This window comes from Juglans regia, chromosome 3 (assembly GCF_001411555.2).
Source record: "Juglans regia cultivar Chandler chromosome 3, Walnut 2.0, whole genome shotgun sequence".
Taxonomy (NCBI): domain Eukaryota; kingdom Viridiplantae; phylum Streptophyta; class Magnoliopsida; order Fagales; family Juglandaceae; genus Juglans; species Juglans regia.
The window spans coordinates 1193414-1207412 of record NC_049903.1 but is presented as its reverse complement, the minus strand read 5'-3'; the positions used below and the strand labels follow the sequence as shown (position 1 = coordinate 1207412).

Sequence of the window (13999 nt, the reverse complement as noted above, 5' to 3'; positions counted from 1 at the left end):
ATTTAGGAAATTAGGAGTATTTAAATTTACAGGTATTCATATTTGGGTGGATTTGGGACGTGTTTTTATTCTTTATTCTCTTCCTCTCCAATACGTGCTTGCTAAAAAAAAAAAAAAAAAACATTATTAGACTCGTAATTTCTTTGAAATAGACTGACCCTAACTTATTTTGATATAAATCCTCTCGTATATTATTCCATAAACTTCTTGTTATAATTTTTCTACTAATCAGTCACTGTTTATCAATGAACACCCCACACCCAACGTGGTTGTTTTTTTTTTTTTTTTTTTCTTCCTGCTGAACATAGCACGTATAAAACCCAGAATCTCCCGCGCTCTCCTCCCTCCCTCTTGTCGCCCACCACCCTCGAGCGTCACCGTCTCTCTCGTCGTCCAGCACCGACAACTCTCTGTTATGTCTGTTAGGAACGTTGACTTTTGTCCAAGATGTAATACGACATAGGGATTAATCGGAATCAATAAACTTGAACGATGATAAGTTATTACGTGGAATAACGTTTAGGTTATGTTTAGATTGAAAAGTAATCTCAATTTATATTATTTTATTTTATTATTATAATTTTTTAAAATTTTTACATTAAATATAATAAAAATTTTAATTTTTTTAAATTTTTAAATAATAATAATATTAAAAAATAATATTTTAATAATATTTTATTTAATTTTTAAATTTTATGTCAATTTATTTAATTTATTTGATATAATTAGGATCTAAAAATCTCAAGATAAGCCTAGACATAGACCTATATATTTTTTTATTTTTTTTCTAGGAGGTCTATTAATGAGTCTTATCTATCCAACAGCCATCAAGTGTTTATTCTGCACTAACACTGAGAACTATATCTACCCATCTCGATTTGCTTTCTGTGAGTTCAGAAGAAAAATTTTACCTTCTGAGCTTTTCAAAAGTCTTAAATATCGTTATGATGAGTCAGAATTTGCAGCGTACCTTGAGCAAAAACTTGGCAAATCTTATATTTGGACAAGTCCTACCCATATAGCGGCCCTATTTTAACTATATAGTGACAAGTTGTGTCCATCTTGTCTAAGTTTTACCTATATTTGGGAACCAACCAACCAATCAAAAGAAAGGGAGAAAAAGAAAATCCTAGATTGTCTAAAAACAATGGTCCCCTTCCGATCTTTCAAAATATTTACGTTTTTATTTTTTTATTAATGATAACATCTCATAATATATGTTTTAAAATGAGAATATTTTTATAAAATAATATTATTTTTATAAATTATTTTATAAAAAATATTTTTTATTTTAAAATATAATTATGTAAAGTATTATGAAAATGGATGTGTTTAATATATATTTATGAGATCCAAACGTCATATTATACATTCATGGCATCCCATTTTTGGTTTTCGAGGGTAACCGTAGGTCATTTGAACCTCTGCCCACTAATTCAGCTTCTCAACTTGACTTGGCTAATTTGTTGACATGGTTTTCTGAGGCTGAAGAGTTGTATAAAGCGCAGGGCCACGGGGGTTGAGGAGGTTATAGTTCGATGCAATCGAGTTTTGATTAGACATTCTTTGTTGTTATCGGACGGTGTTGGTTTGATGGTCAATTTGGCATATGCCTGCCGTGAGTCTATGTCATGTCGATGAGTTTGATATTGTGGGTTACCACTTTGCCAAAGTTAATAAACCTCCATTGACTTTGTCTTCTGAATCTTTGATGACGTTACCGTTGATTAGATCCTCCCATCACTCTCTTCTCAGACAGAATCTGAATGAAAAGGCCCTTTTCTGATCTTACATTATTCTCTCCGTGTTGCATTGTTTTTTTTTCCGTGTTAAGTTTCTGTTTTTCTTCTTTTTTTTTTAAACGTTTTATCCTCTGAGAAAAAAAACGATCAACATATCCTTAGCTTCTTTAGCTTCTTTTGTAGTTGGTGGTAGAAGTTAGCAAAGGAGTTATATCCGACATCTGTGTTACAGTTGCTGTTAAATAAGTTTAAATCAAATTACTTCAAGGAGCAAAATTGAATATTTATTTGTCTTACAGATCACGTCACTTTGTTGTTTACACTTCTATACCGTTTAAGAGGCTATTAGAAATTCTACGCTTCAAAATCAAAAGATTTAAATAGTTTCTCTAAGAAGAGTACTTATTTTTTTTAAGATTCTCTTACACTTAATATACGTACTCTTATTTAAAGAGTTTTCACTCTTACAAGTTAATTAACTTCTTTAAATTTGTGAAAGTTAAATAACTTATCAAGAGTTATATTAGTGGTGGAGAGTTCACAAATAACTTCTCATCCATGTGGACACCACTTGGTCATGGATCTAACCACTACCAACAGTTACAATATGGACAGTTCAATTGATGGCCAAGCTAGGGACATGCGCTAAACCAATGCTATTTGGCTACCTTGTCTGCCTTTACATTGAACAATTTTAATTCTTACTTGGGTCTTTGATTTAATTAAAGGGCATATAGAGTTTTGAAACAGAGGTGACCAAGATTTTGCTTGAAACGCCAGGGATGAAATTTAGAAGCCATAGGAAACGTGTTGCGAGTTTGGGTTCAGTTCTTTCACAGCTATTAGCAGACGGAGGGTAATAATTGCTCGATTGACTAGGGATAGGCAATTATGCCCACAGGCGATTGTTGATAATTAGGACCACCTACGAACGTTTCAAGTGTTGGGTTTGAGATGTGTTTTTGTGCGATGCGGTTTTCTTCTGATTATAAGAGCAGTGAGTTTTAAAACAAATAGTCTATGAACAAGTATAGAGGCGAATCTTATCAGGTTTACCGTCAATTTCCCTTCAAATGCTGCATCTTGGAATTTATTGCGCTATATTTTTCGAGCATGGACAAGGATGAAAGATAGGGAAGGATGGAAGAAATGTCGTTAATCCAAAAAAAACCCTCAAGCAGGGCGTCTGGATTCTGATATCAGGAGTAAAGAGCCAGTACGGTCCAATATAGCTAGCAACTAATGGAAACATTACATTGATCTAAAAGCCCAGTTCACTAGAGAGAGAGAGAGAGAGAGAGAGAGCTAAAAATATGATAATATTATATGTCTTTCTAGAAAATAGCCTGATACATCCTTGTAGTTCAGTAGTAATCAATCTCTTACCACCCCAAAAAAGAAGATATGATAAAAGATGGGGAATAAAAGCAAAAGTGACCTTGGTAGAAAGATACTTCTACTGTCCTATATTAACTGGGACTGGAACTAAGACTGCTGAGCATGGTTTTACACAAAAAGAGCAAGGAAGTCTAAGTGGAGTCAATGATATATATCCTGCGTGATCAGTTACTGGAACTGGAAGGATTCTGGCTCGAGCTGGAGCTGAGATTGAGGTCAGGAATATTGTCTGTAGCATTGGTTTTTGGATTTCCGTTGGAGAGCTTTTGTTTGAGCTCAGAGAGAAGCGCTTGATTCTCCTGGTTGAGAAGCTGTGCTTTCTTCCTTAGCCTCTCATTCTCTTTCATTATGTAACAGTTCTGCAAGTACAGCTTTGAGTTCAGCCTTTCCATTGTTATGAAAGATAAAGACTTTCTATTCTGCCTGCAATGCCCCTGAAACCAAAACGACAGAAACCATCAGAAGAGTATCTCCAAATAAGATTCTTTATTGCCACAAAAATTATAAAACACCACAACAGATAGTACTAATATACTATACTTTATTTGAACAAAATATCCTTTTTTTTTTTTTTAGGGCATCTGAACAAAATATCCACTGTCAAGTTGAATATCTAGAACCCAAAAAAAAAAAAAAAAAAATCTTTAGTATTTACAGAGAAGAGAACAGGAGGAAATATTACTAAATGGAAAGGAAAGGCATCAAGAGCGCCCCCACCCCAGTTCCATTATCTAATGAACACATGGATGGAATCAAGAGATAAGCTAAGAGAAAGAATTCACTCCAACCACAAGTTAAAAGATTCGAAAACAACTTACAACCAATACCAATGGAAATTTCTTGCTTTTATTCTACGGTTTGGTTTGCTAGTTACAGCTAACGCCCTAGCTAGGAAACCAGAAGAGGTGGAGGAGGCTAACAGCAGCTTGATCTTTTTTGGACCACCATGACAAATAAATAGAGCAAATGGGGGGTTGTCTGAAATCCAAAAGGAATTACAATGATGGAATAACAGTTGTCCATATTTGCACTCATTAGAATTCTTTCGGTTGTCCATACAAGAAAGAAAAGGATAAAGCTCGTAACATATGCCAAAATGAAGATTGAAGCTTGTTTGCTTTTGTATTTGCATCTATTAAGTACCATTCTAAAACTTGCATACACTACACTTAAGATTCTAAGAAGAGTGCGTCCTTTCTAAAAAATAATAAAGCAGTGGGCCGAAAGTAAAACTATACAGATTAAAATAAAAAAGAAAAAGGAGAAGACAGCCATGGAGCTAGAGAAAGACAAATAACTCGTTAAAAAGAAGCAAGGAGAAACAAAATGTTGGAGAATCCAAGATGGGGGAAACATTCAAAAGACATTCTCTCCCCAAAATGAGGTGGGATAAACAGAGGAACCCAACAATGTGACCCGGCCTCTTGCAGTTCTCATATAAAATAGAGACATGGAAAAGATGGATAACGGCATTAGACAACAAAGAGAACAAGATCAACTAGCTTAGACTTCCTACTAAAACAAGCACCCCCATCTAGAATACCATGTCTACCTTTCCTAGTGAAAGAAAGAAGATAACGAAGAAAGAAAACAAGTCAGAGAGAGAGAGAGAGAGAGAGAGAGGTGGGGGCCTCTGTCTTTGCTTCTCTCTTTATCTTTTCAAAAAAGATCACCTTTTCAAGGTGGTTGGTTAGAGGAACCTCGGTCGAGGAAGCAATATGGTTTCTAACTAGAAGCAGCAGTACAAAAATAAAAACCAAGGAAGAGTCTGTGAAAGTGAAGAGAAGTGAGGGACAAAGAGAACAAATAGGCCGTTAATTTATAGAGCAAAAATCAGGAGAAGAGCAAAAATTGAGAGAGAGAGGGCTCATGGGGGTGTGGGGGGACATGCCCCTCTCTCTGACACAACAATCATGCATGTGTAAGCATGGAAGGCGGCTTAATAGGGGCTTAGGAGCCTAAAAGATTTTAATGTATTTTGGTTGTATGATGATGGTCGTGGGAATGATGATGATTTTCTCGGGGTTTTGGCAGGAAACAACTGAGGGCATTTTGGCCAACCTATCTTCTTCACCATAATGGGTTATGAGAGGGACAATTATGTGGCTTTTGCTAGGGCTTCTAAAATGATGGTGGGCTAGGGGTCCGTCCCAAGATTCGCAATGATGCTTTGGATTGGCTTCCAACTATCATCACCATCCTTCCCCCTCTCCCCTTCTTCCTTGATCCTTCCTTCGTCATCGATTACTCTTTTGTTTTATTTCTTCTTCTTCTCCTGCTATTTCTTTCTAGTCTCCCCTTTTATTGCTGTTCCTATTCGTAATTTTCTGGTGTTGGCAACTGTTGGCAATAATCATCTTGTGCTGTAAATGTTTTCTTTGTAGAAATTGGGTGAAGAAGACAAACTTCGCCACTTGTTTGTGGGTTCTCTTCTCTCCCTCAGGCTCATATGTGTATGTCATCCTTGTCAACGACTACACCAACTAGACTCGTACCATAGATTACATCTATGTATAGGGGTCATTATATTATAATTGAATCTTGGATTTTTTTTTTTTTTTTCTTTTTGCTTTGTCTTCCAAGCAAACATTCATGCTATTTTATGTGCAATATTTTATATAACAAGAGAGAGTCATATACCATTAATTTATAAGTGTAATTGGAAAGATGCATATTGATTGCATCATAGAAAATGTTATGTGTGCCAACCAAAAGACCATTTCAGGTCATATAATTTGCATTATTTGCAACGTTGATGGTCTTTTGCTTTTATGCTATAAGAATCATAATCATAATCATATATATGCCAAGCTAGTATCTCTGATCATAAGTGGGGAAAAAAAAAAATTCCTGCCAAATCATAGGGGTGAGCTTGAAATAATGGAAAAGGGGGGGTTTCGGATGAGAGTTGGGGCCAGCCACCCTCAATCCCTCATGGGTTATGAGTAGCTTAACGTGAAACATCATGGTTGACAGGAGGTATTTTTTTGGATGCGTCTTTCTTCAAAGGGTGAAATTGTCAACTAGTTTTGTCACCCCCTCGTGGACCTCGTTCTATATCACCCTTCATTTGGGTTCTTCATTGTAATTATGGATGCTCAATCCATGGGCTGGCAGTGTTGGAATTGCTCAATTGCCCTTAACGGCTATTCTCCAATATATATATCTATTCAAAATTTATTTTATTATAAAGTCACGTAGAACACACTATACACATATCACTTAAATGATAAGATTTAATTTATTAGATTTAAATTTTAAAATTTATCTTTCAAATCAAATTATATCATATAATTATTTTACTAAGTGTATTATCTACACCGACTTATACATATAGAAATTATCAGAGCTTTTAATTTGTTGTTCTTTTAAAGTATAGCTGTGTTTGGTTTTCAAACTCAGCTCAGCTGAGTTCAGTCTAACTTTAAACTGAGTTAAACATTCAAATACTTAATTATCAAGTTACTAAATTCATCTTAATTTAAAATCTTCTTACACATGGGACCTATTACCTTTTTTAATTTAAAACATTTTTATACGTGAGACTCACAATCTTTTTCAATTTTTTATAAAAAGTATTAAACTCATTTTAACATCTAAACATATTTTAAACTCAATTTAGATGACCCCACATAACTTCCTCTATTACTCAACTTATTATTATTTATAAAGAACTCAATTCAATTCATTCCAGCTCAATATCGAAACACAATCCGCATTTGTATTCGTAACCTATCTCAACTCATCTCATCTCATCTCATCATTATAACTTTTTCAAATTTCCACATAAAATATAATAAACAATTCAACTTTTTTAAATTTTAAAATAATTTTTTCAAATTTCTACATAAAATATAATAAATAATTTAAATTTTATTATATTATTTATAAATCATCTTAACTTATTTTTAAATCTAAACTATTAAAAAAATACACTTGATTCTCGTGCTTGAAAATATATTTTGGATAAGTGAGAAACATGATCTGCGGAAGTATTTTTTCAATGTTGATACAAAGAATGGAAAAATGATTCTCCCAGTTACTCATATTGTCGGTTGACTTACCTCTCCCTGTTGTTTAAACTATAATTATTAGACAAATACAAATAAGAAAACTGGAGAAATTCCAAAAGATAACACAGTTGTTTGGGAAATAATTTAAGGTTTTGCATTGCCGACAAATCTCAAACCTAGAAATGAAGTGAGATAATTTTAAATAAGTTAAATAAAATATTATTATTATTTTAAAATTAAAAAAAATTAAATTATTTATTATATATTATATAAAAATTTTAAAAAAAAATAATAATAAAATAAAATGAAGTAAAATAAACTGAGATGATCTAAACTAAACCTAAAAATTAGAGGGAAAAAAAAAAACCCATGAATCATATGTTGCAATGTCAGACAATAATTTAATCAGAGAAGCCAGAAAATCCCTGTCCTAAAATCGAGAGAAGACACGTGATTTTTCAATAATTTAAAATTTTGAAAAAGTCAATAAATTAGAATAAGGAAAAAAAAATGCTATGTATAGATTATTATTCATTTTCTCATTTTATATTTATAATTTTTTAATAAAATGTAAATATATTTTTGTGAGAATATTTTTTTATAAAATATTATAAATGAAGGGTTGAATAGTAACTGTTAAGAATAATTTTTTATTTAAAAAAAAAAAACAAAGAGCATATGGAACATTTTTTTTTTTGGCCCTACTCTACTCTACTCTACTCTAGTCCTGCAATGTTACTCACTCGAATGACTTTCAAGTTAAAACAGCCATGGATAGTGATCAGTACCATCTTTCTGGCTCATTGAAGCTCATGGTTTCCAACTTTTTGCTTAGCTCGACTAAATTCAGTTCTAGCTCGCTCATATCTCAAACCAGCAACACGTGGCAGGTGCAGCCTATCCATCATTCAAACTAGGATACAGTCAAATTAATATAGGGGGGGCAAAAGGGCTCTGTCAAAACGTGCAAAGAGGGAAGTAAATTCGGCTCTCTAATATAGGGTTATAAATCCAGTCTGAAACAACCAATGATGGCAAAACCCCATTAATAATGGTTTCTTCCTCCCTCTAGTAATCCTTCAACTCTTCTTGAATAAAAGCATTTTTGCTTTTTGCAGTAAATTTGAGCCCAGCCTTCAATTTATTAGAGAAAAGTAAATTCTTTTTCGGGTGTTATGATTTAAAGGGAGTGAGGTTGGTTTGTCTCCATAAATGTGTATGGCAGTGCTCAAAAGATTTTGTATGGCCATAGATAACAATAACATGCATTCATGAATACTTATGATCATCATCATCTTCTTCTTCGCATTGCTTATAATTACAATTATGCAGAGGTGGTAAAGACCCTTCATTTACCAAAAGAAAATCATGTGGGGGGAGAGAGAGAGAGATGATTGCATCACCCGTTGGGAGCTAAGGAGTTGACCTGTGGGATTTGACTGGACAGCATTGATGCAAGACACGTGAGGTTTAAGATTAAGGGTCCGTTTGAAATTGATTTTAGTTTAGTCTAATTTTAATCTAAATGGAATATCTAAACACTCAATTCTCAAATCATTAAACTCAATATCGCTGTACATGCGGGACTTATAATCTTTTTCAACTTCTCATAAATACATTTAAACTCATCTTAATATATAAACATATCTAAATTTATCTTAAATAAACGATACAAAATTTACTTCATCATTTTAATTCATTAATATTCATAAAAAACTTAACTCATTTTACCATCCGAGACTTTTAATGATCTGCTGTATACTTTCTAAGTTGTTTTCTTTTTTTAATCTTTTTCATCAATGGGGTGAGTTGTGATCTTATTGGCAGGGGTTATAGATTACGTGACCCACAGGTAATGAGTTGTGTTGGGTTGTTTTAAGCAGCCCCGTGGGGGCATTACCTCATCAATATTGCGAGCCTTTAAGTCTCCCTACTTTTGTTTTTTTGGTCTGAGGTCATTTTAATGATTTCACATAATACCAATCCCTGCATGGCTAATGATGAAATTTTACAATTATTAGGGGTTAGTAAATGCATTGAATATTTGAATCCTACACGTGAACGTAGGGGTTTGATTTTAGGGTTTCATCACTTGCCATTAGTAAGGATTGGCGATTTTAGGGGACCACAGGTTGTAAAGATCAGCACTCATGGAAACAACATCTTCAACACGCTATGTTCACGCGGCTGAGTTGGGAACTTGTTCCCTTTGGGGTTTGGAGTTTGGACATGGACTTGTAATTCTTATTCAATGCTTTGGGAGGTAGCTGCTAAATGAAGGTAGGTGGTGAGTTCATACCACCACAATCATTCGATTAACTTTGTTTATCAAATAAGAAGATGTCCTGCCATTTTTCAAACATGATATTTGGATTAAGAATTATACTCATAAGTCATTATTCACTCTCACACCTCACACCCATTTTTTTTTTTTTTTCATATGATGTGGGATATGAAATAGTGATATTAGTGATTGATGAGAATAATTTTTCAATTTAAATATTTGCAATAAGAGTCCGATCTTCCATTCCATTGGTTGGTACAGATTTTGTAAAAGTCAAGAAGTCACTTTTTTCTGGTATTTTTTTTTTAATTATGAGAATAAACTATAAAGGACTTCACTATTTTGCCAGTGGATTTATCTAAATGGCATCATTTACGCTTGTTAAATGCTAGAAAACCACTATAAACATAAAAGGGTACGGCAGCCTCTCAAAGCATGGACACTTTGTTTTTTCATGTTTCAAATATTCCCAACGAATTATTATTATCTCAACCAGAGTTGGAGCTCAAGGATGGTTCTCATACAAGAGCCATTGCGTTGAACAGTCAATAGAAGAATAAGAGAAGATTGAAATGTGCACAACAGTTGACTATTCATTCGAATGAAACTACTATTACGTCCTCCTTCTCTATCAAGCAACTAGAGTAGTTATTCACTGGTTAAAAAACAGATGTTTAAGTTGATTTAGCCATAGCCGCCTTCATAGAGCGTCGTGTGGCTTTACTTTGAGGACAGGTAAGATACAGGGATCATTAAAGTCAACACAATTACTGCAATTATCCTCGTGAGCTTTCACTCAAGAAAAAATTAGCATTTTCATCATGCTCCTTTAAGACCTGTCCAACAGCAAACAACTTTTGTACTGGGTAAGCGTGCTATATCCACAGTAACGTAGTCATTTGCACTTCAAAATTGCATCAAACTGTGTTTGTATTTCAACTTGGCTTATCCTTTTGTCTCTACGGCTACTTCCATTTCCAGGTTACATTAAGATTGGAACAGGATTGGGAAAAATAAAAATAAAGAAGAAAGAAAAGAAAAGAAAGATGCACGAGTCCTATTTACCCAAAGAGTAACACTTTCACTACACTTCAATCACAATCCACTAGGGGCCACTCTACTGCTGTCTACTTTTATCCACAGCCGTGCTATAAAGAACCACAACTTATTCACTAATTTGAGGAAACTCCAAGTTCACATCACAAACAGTTTAGAAAACAACAGCATCGCCATATTTGACTTTTAAGAACATCATTATGAATTTAAAAGCACGGTGCTCAGATTTTAGGAAGCATAGGAATGTGGCAAAGTCATTAAATATCATCGACGGACACCATATTGATGGACAAGAACATACCTATGTTTGACAACAAGATTTGACCTGGCAACAAAGATAATCCCATTTGGCTTGTGGATGGGGTTGCAAGGTAGCCTATGAGATAAGCTGTGGTTGAAATCTTGTTGGCTTCATTTTCCGGGATGTCAACTGCAAATTCTTCTTCCACAGCTACCATAAGTAGCACATTATCCAACATATCCAGTTGCAAGTCATCCTAAAAACTTCTGTTAGAGTCACCTGCGGAATTAGCATAGCTTAGAGGCTTTCTTCAAAATAACGGCTACGGGAGCAGTGCAAATTGAAAGAGAGAATTTTATCACTTGGATTACAAGATCCAAATACCCCAACCAAAGACACAGAACAGGAGAGGGGAGAGATCCTATACCTCAGAACAGAACAGAAAATGCTACAAATAATTTCTTTTATAATTTTAAACTTCAAACTAACTATGGGCATTAAGTCTTGGAGAATCATTGGAAGAAAAAATAGGTGTGAAAGCACAATGAGTCTTGCTTCTCTTTTTTTCTGAAGAAGGAAAAAAAAAGGAGACCTGCTTACAGATTTTATATGTTTTTTATGGCATTGAACAACACTAAGGTAGGGCTCTTCAGACCGACAATGGGTATATGATCCCACCTGCCAACACCGTACTTAAGGATTTTACCTGTTAAGGTGCTAATTTACTACATATATATTTCCATACAGAGAGCTGGATAACATACAGCATAATTTGGCTAGAATATGTACGAAGGATCTCCCCTCATTCTTTCACAAGAGGAACAAACTGGAATATTCTCACAGAGACGTTTCCCATTGCGACCATAAACACGAAGATGGTCTTCAAAATGCTTTCAGCATGGTAAAAATAAAAAGAAGCAATTTTCTACAGAATTTACTCATGCAAGTGCAAGAAGATGCTTCCATCTCGTTCATGGTGGGAAAAAATGTTTCTTTATAGTAGTTTACAAGACTTGGGCTTTTGAATTGTTGTAATCGCTAGTGTCTTACTTTGTAAATGGTATTCATCAGCCGAAAGTTGATTAAAAAAAAAGTTGATTAATAAAATTTGCAATATCGTAGCCCTGAGGAAAAAGAAAGTGTTTCTTTAGTGACAACTGGAAAAAAAATGTACAATATCTTTTGTGAAAGTTCAATCTATTATGATCCTGAGGGTGAAAAACTTAACCAAATTAGTATCCAACAATCTTAGGATTTTTGAATCAATGGTTGGATTTTTAACAATTGGTATCAAAGCAGAGACCAAGTCAACGAGGGAGCGACCTATAGGCTGGATTAAAAAGCCTTGGTACTATGTATGGGCGTGGTGTTAAGTTATTGAATACAGATAGATGAGTGAAGCTGCCAAAAGGGAAAGGACTAACACCGGGTCAATATCGATAGAATGGGCTGCCGTGGACGTCGGATTTGGAAGCGTAGTGGAATGTTATGATCCTGAGAGTTAAAAACTTAACCAAATTAGTATCCGACAGTCCTAGGACTTTTGGATCAATGGTTAGGTCTTTAACACAATCTCGGTTTTATTTGAAATCACCCTTATGTTCTTGAGTTTATGATACATAAATTTGATCTTTTCTTGTTTTGTAGATTTTCTGGATTCTCGCTCCTCTTCCATTCAAAAAATTTTTCTTTGATATCTTAGGTTTAACCCAACCCAAGTACACTTGAAATTTGAAACCTAAGACAGCAAAGGCAAAAGTTTGTCCAAGTCATCGTTGAAAATCCCAGCGCCAAGATCACTCTTCGAGTAGATACTCCTTCAAATTAAACAAATAACACAAGATTATATTTTTATTTTGGCTAGATATGCACATAAATATGTTTTCGTTTTCGTAAGACTCTCAACGCAAATCGTATAAAGAACAGTAATTGGAAATGCCTCCAAAATAGAACACAATGGAAATGCCTCTATCGTTAAAACAAAATAAAAACGAGCCAAGCTAACATAAATTCTCCGCCGTTGGATAATTATCTAGCATGCTAAGAACTTATACTTCAGTTCAAAACTACTAAAATTTTGTTTCGCCATTTCCTAAGATATCTATCCCGTCGACCAAATACTAAGTTAGAAAACCAATTAAAAAAATAATTAAGTTTTGTACGTGAGCCAGAGAGAGAGAGAGAGAGAGAGTACCTTGGCGGGATCGATGAAAGGGGTAGATCTCAGAAGATCTTGAACACGCGAAGTGACTTCCTGCTTTTCGAGCAAAGCTGAAGGTGAATAAGCCGATGCCTCTGATTGCGAAAAAACCTAGCTCCGCCGATTATATGCGCTGATGACGATGATCGTAGAGGTCGGATATCAGGTCGAACGGCGGCGGCCTCGATTTTCTCGCTCTTTCACCAACACAGGCGCATAGTTCCATCTACGTGTGGACTATACGGTGCGCTCCGAATTGAAAAGTTTGCTTGGCCTGTGTGACTTGTCGTTTTGATTTGGGTGACTAATGGAATGCGAAAGGTGGGAGAAAACGGTGCGTTTGTTGTCTATATGGAAAATTTTATAAACCACATTATTATTCTATTTTTATTTCACTATATAAGATGTGACAGATCCTGATAATAAATATATCATATCTTATATACTAAAATAAAAATAAAATGAGAGTATAGTGTTTAATATTACGCTACCTAGATATGACCTCTTATGGACAGACGTGTTGACTTTTGTTAGTCTGTTGCATGTTGCATAGAGCATTTACATTAGCTTAGCCAAATGTAGATGCAAACTAAAATTTAGCCAACAATCCCTTCATTGAATACAAAATATTTTGCTTGCTAGCTACAGTAACTCTCTATATTTGTATGGTCATTATTCACCCTCCATTGAATACTTTATATTAATTTATCTCTCATTTTGTTGCTACATAATAGTTGTACAACTAATTATTATTTATATATATATATATATATATTGGTGCTTGAGTTTACACAATTTACAATAGATTTGAATTGCAAAATATGAGAAAACTAAATTAGATAAAAAAAAATTATAAAAAAAATTAAATTAATAATATTTTTTATTATTTTAACTAATAGATAGATAATTCAATGCGAAAATCTCTCTGGAATGAAATAGGTAAAAAGCAAAACGTGTGGTTTTCTAAGCCAATGAGACATTCTTATGAAAAATCGATCATGCAGTTTGATTAATTCATGATCTCCAAATTGCATATTAAACTACATGCATGAAGGCTTGGCTCTT

The 13999-nt window shown here is 34.2% G+C and overlaps 1 protein-coding gene and 1 long non-coding RNA gene across 4 annotated transcripts; both read right to left on the bottom strand.

Annotated features, from left to right (window-relative positions):
- Positions 1-3043: 3043 nt before the first annotated feature.
- LOC108985708 (protein LITTLE ZIPPER 3) lies at positions 3044-5581 on the bottom strand. Of its 3 annotated transcripts, none has more exons than XM_018958111.2 (2): positions 4814-5581; positions 3044-3574 (listed from the first exon to the last, which is right to left on the bottom strand). In XM_018958111.2, the coding sequence occupies exon 2, from the start codon at positions 3530-3532 to the stop codon at positions 3305-3307; it is 228 nt and encodes a 75-aa protein (XP_018813656.1). In that variant the 5' UTR covers positions 3533-3574; positions 4814-5581; the 3' UTR covers positions 3044-3304. The 3 variants fall into 3 exon arrangements, with proteins under 3 accessions (XP_018813656.1, XP_018813655.1, XP_018813658.1); XM_018958110.2 differs by lacking the exon at positions 4814-5581 and adding an exon at positions 3959-4700 and having other exon boundaries at positions 3058-3574; XM_018958113.2 differs by lacking the exon at positions 4814-5581 and adding an exon at positions 3823-3932 and having other exon boundaries at positions 3058-3574.
- Positions 5582-10588: 5007 nt separating this feature from the next.
- Positions 10589-13222, bottom strand: LOC108985709. The gene is made up of 2 exons (XR_001995239.2): positions 12929-13222; positions 10589-11013 (listed from the first exon to the last, which is right to left on the bottom strand). It is a non-coding gene; the product is annotated as an uncharacterized LOC108985709 (long non-coding RNA).
- Between the last annotated feature and the right edge of the window lie 777 nt (positions 13223-13999).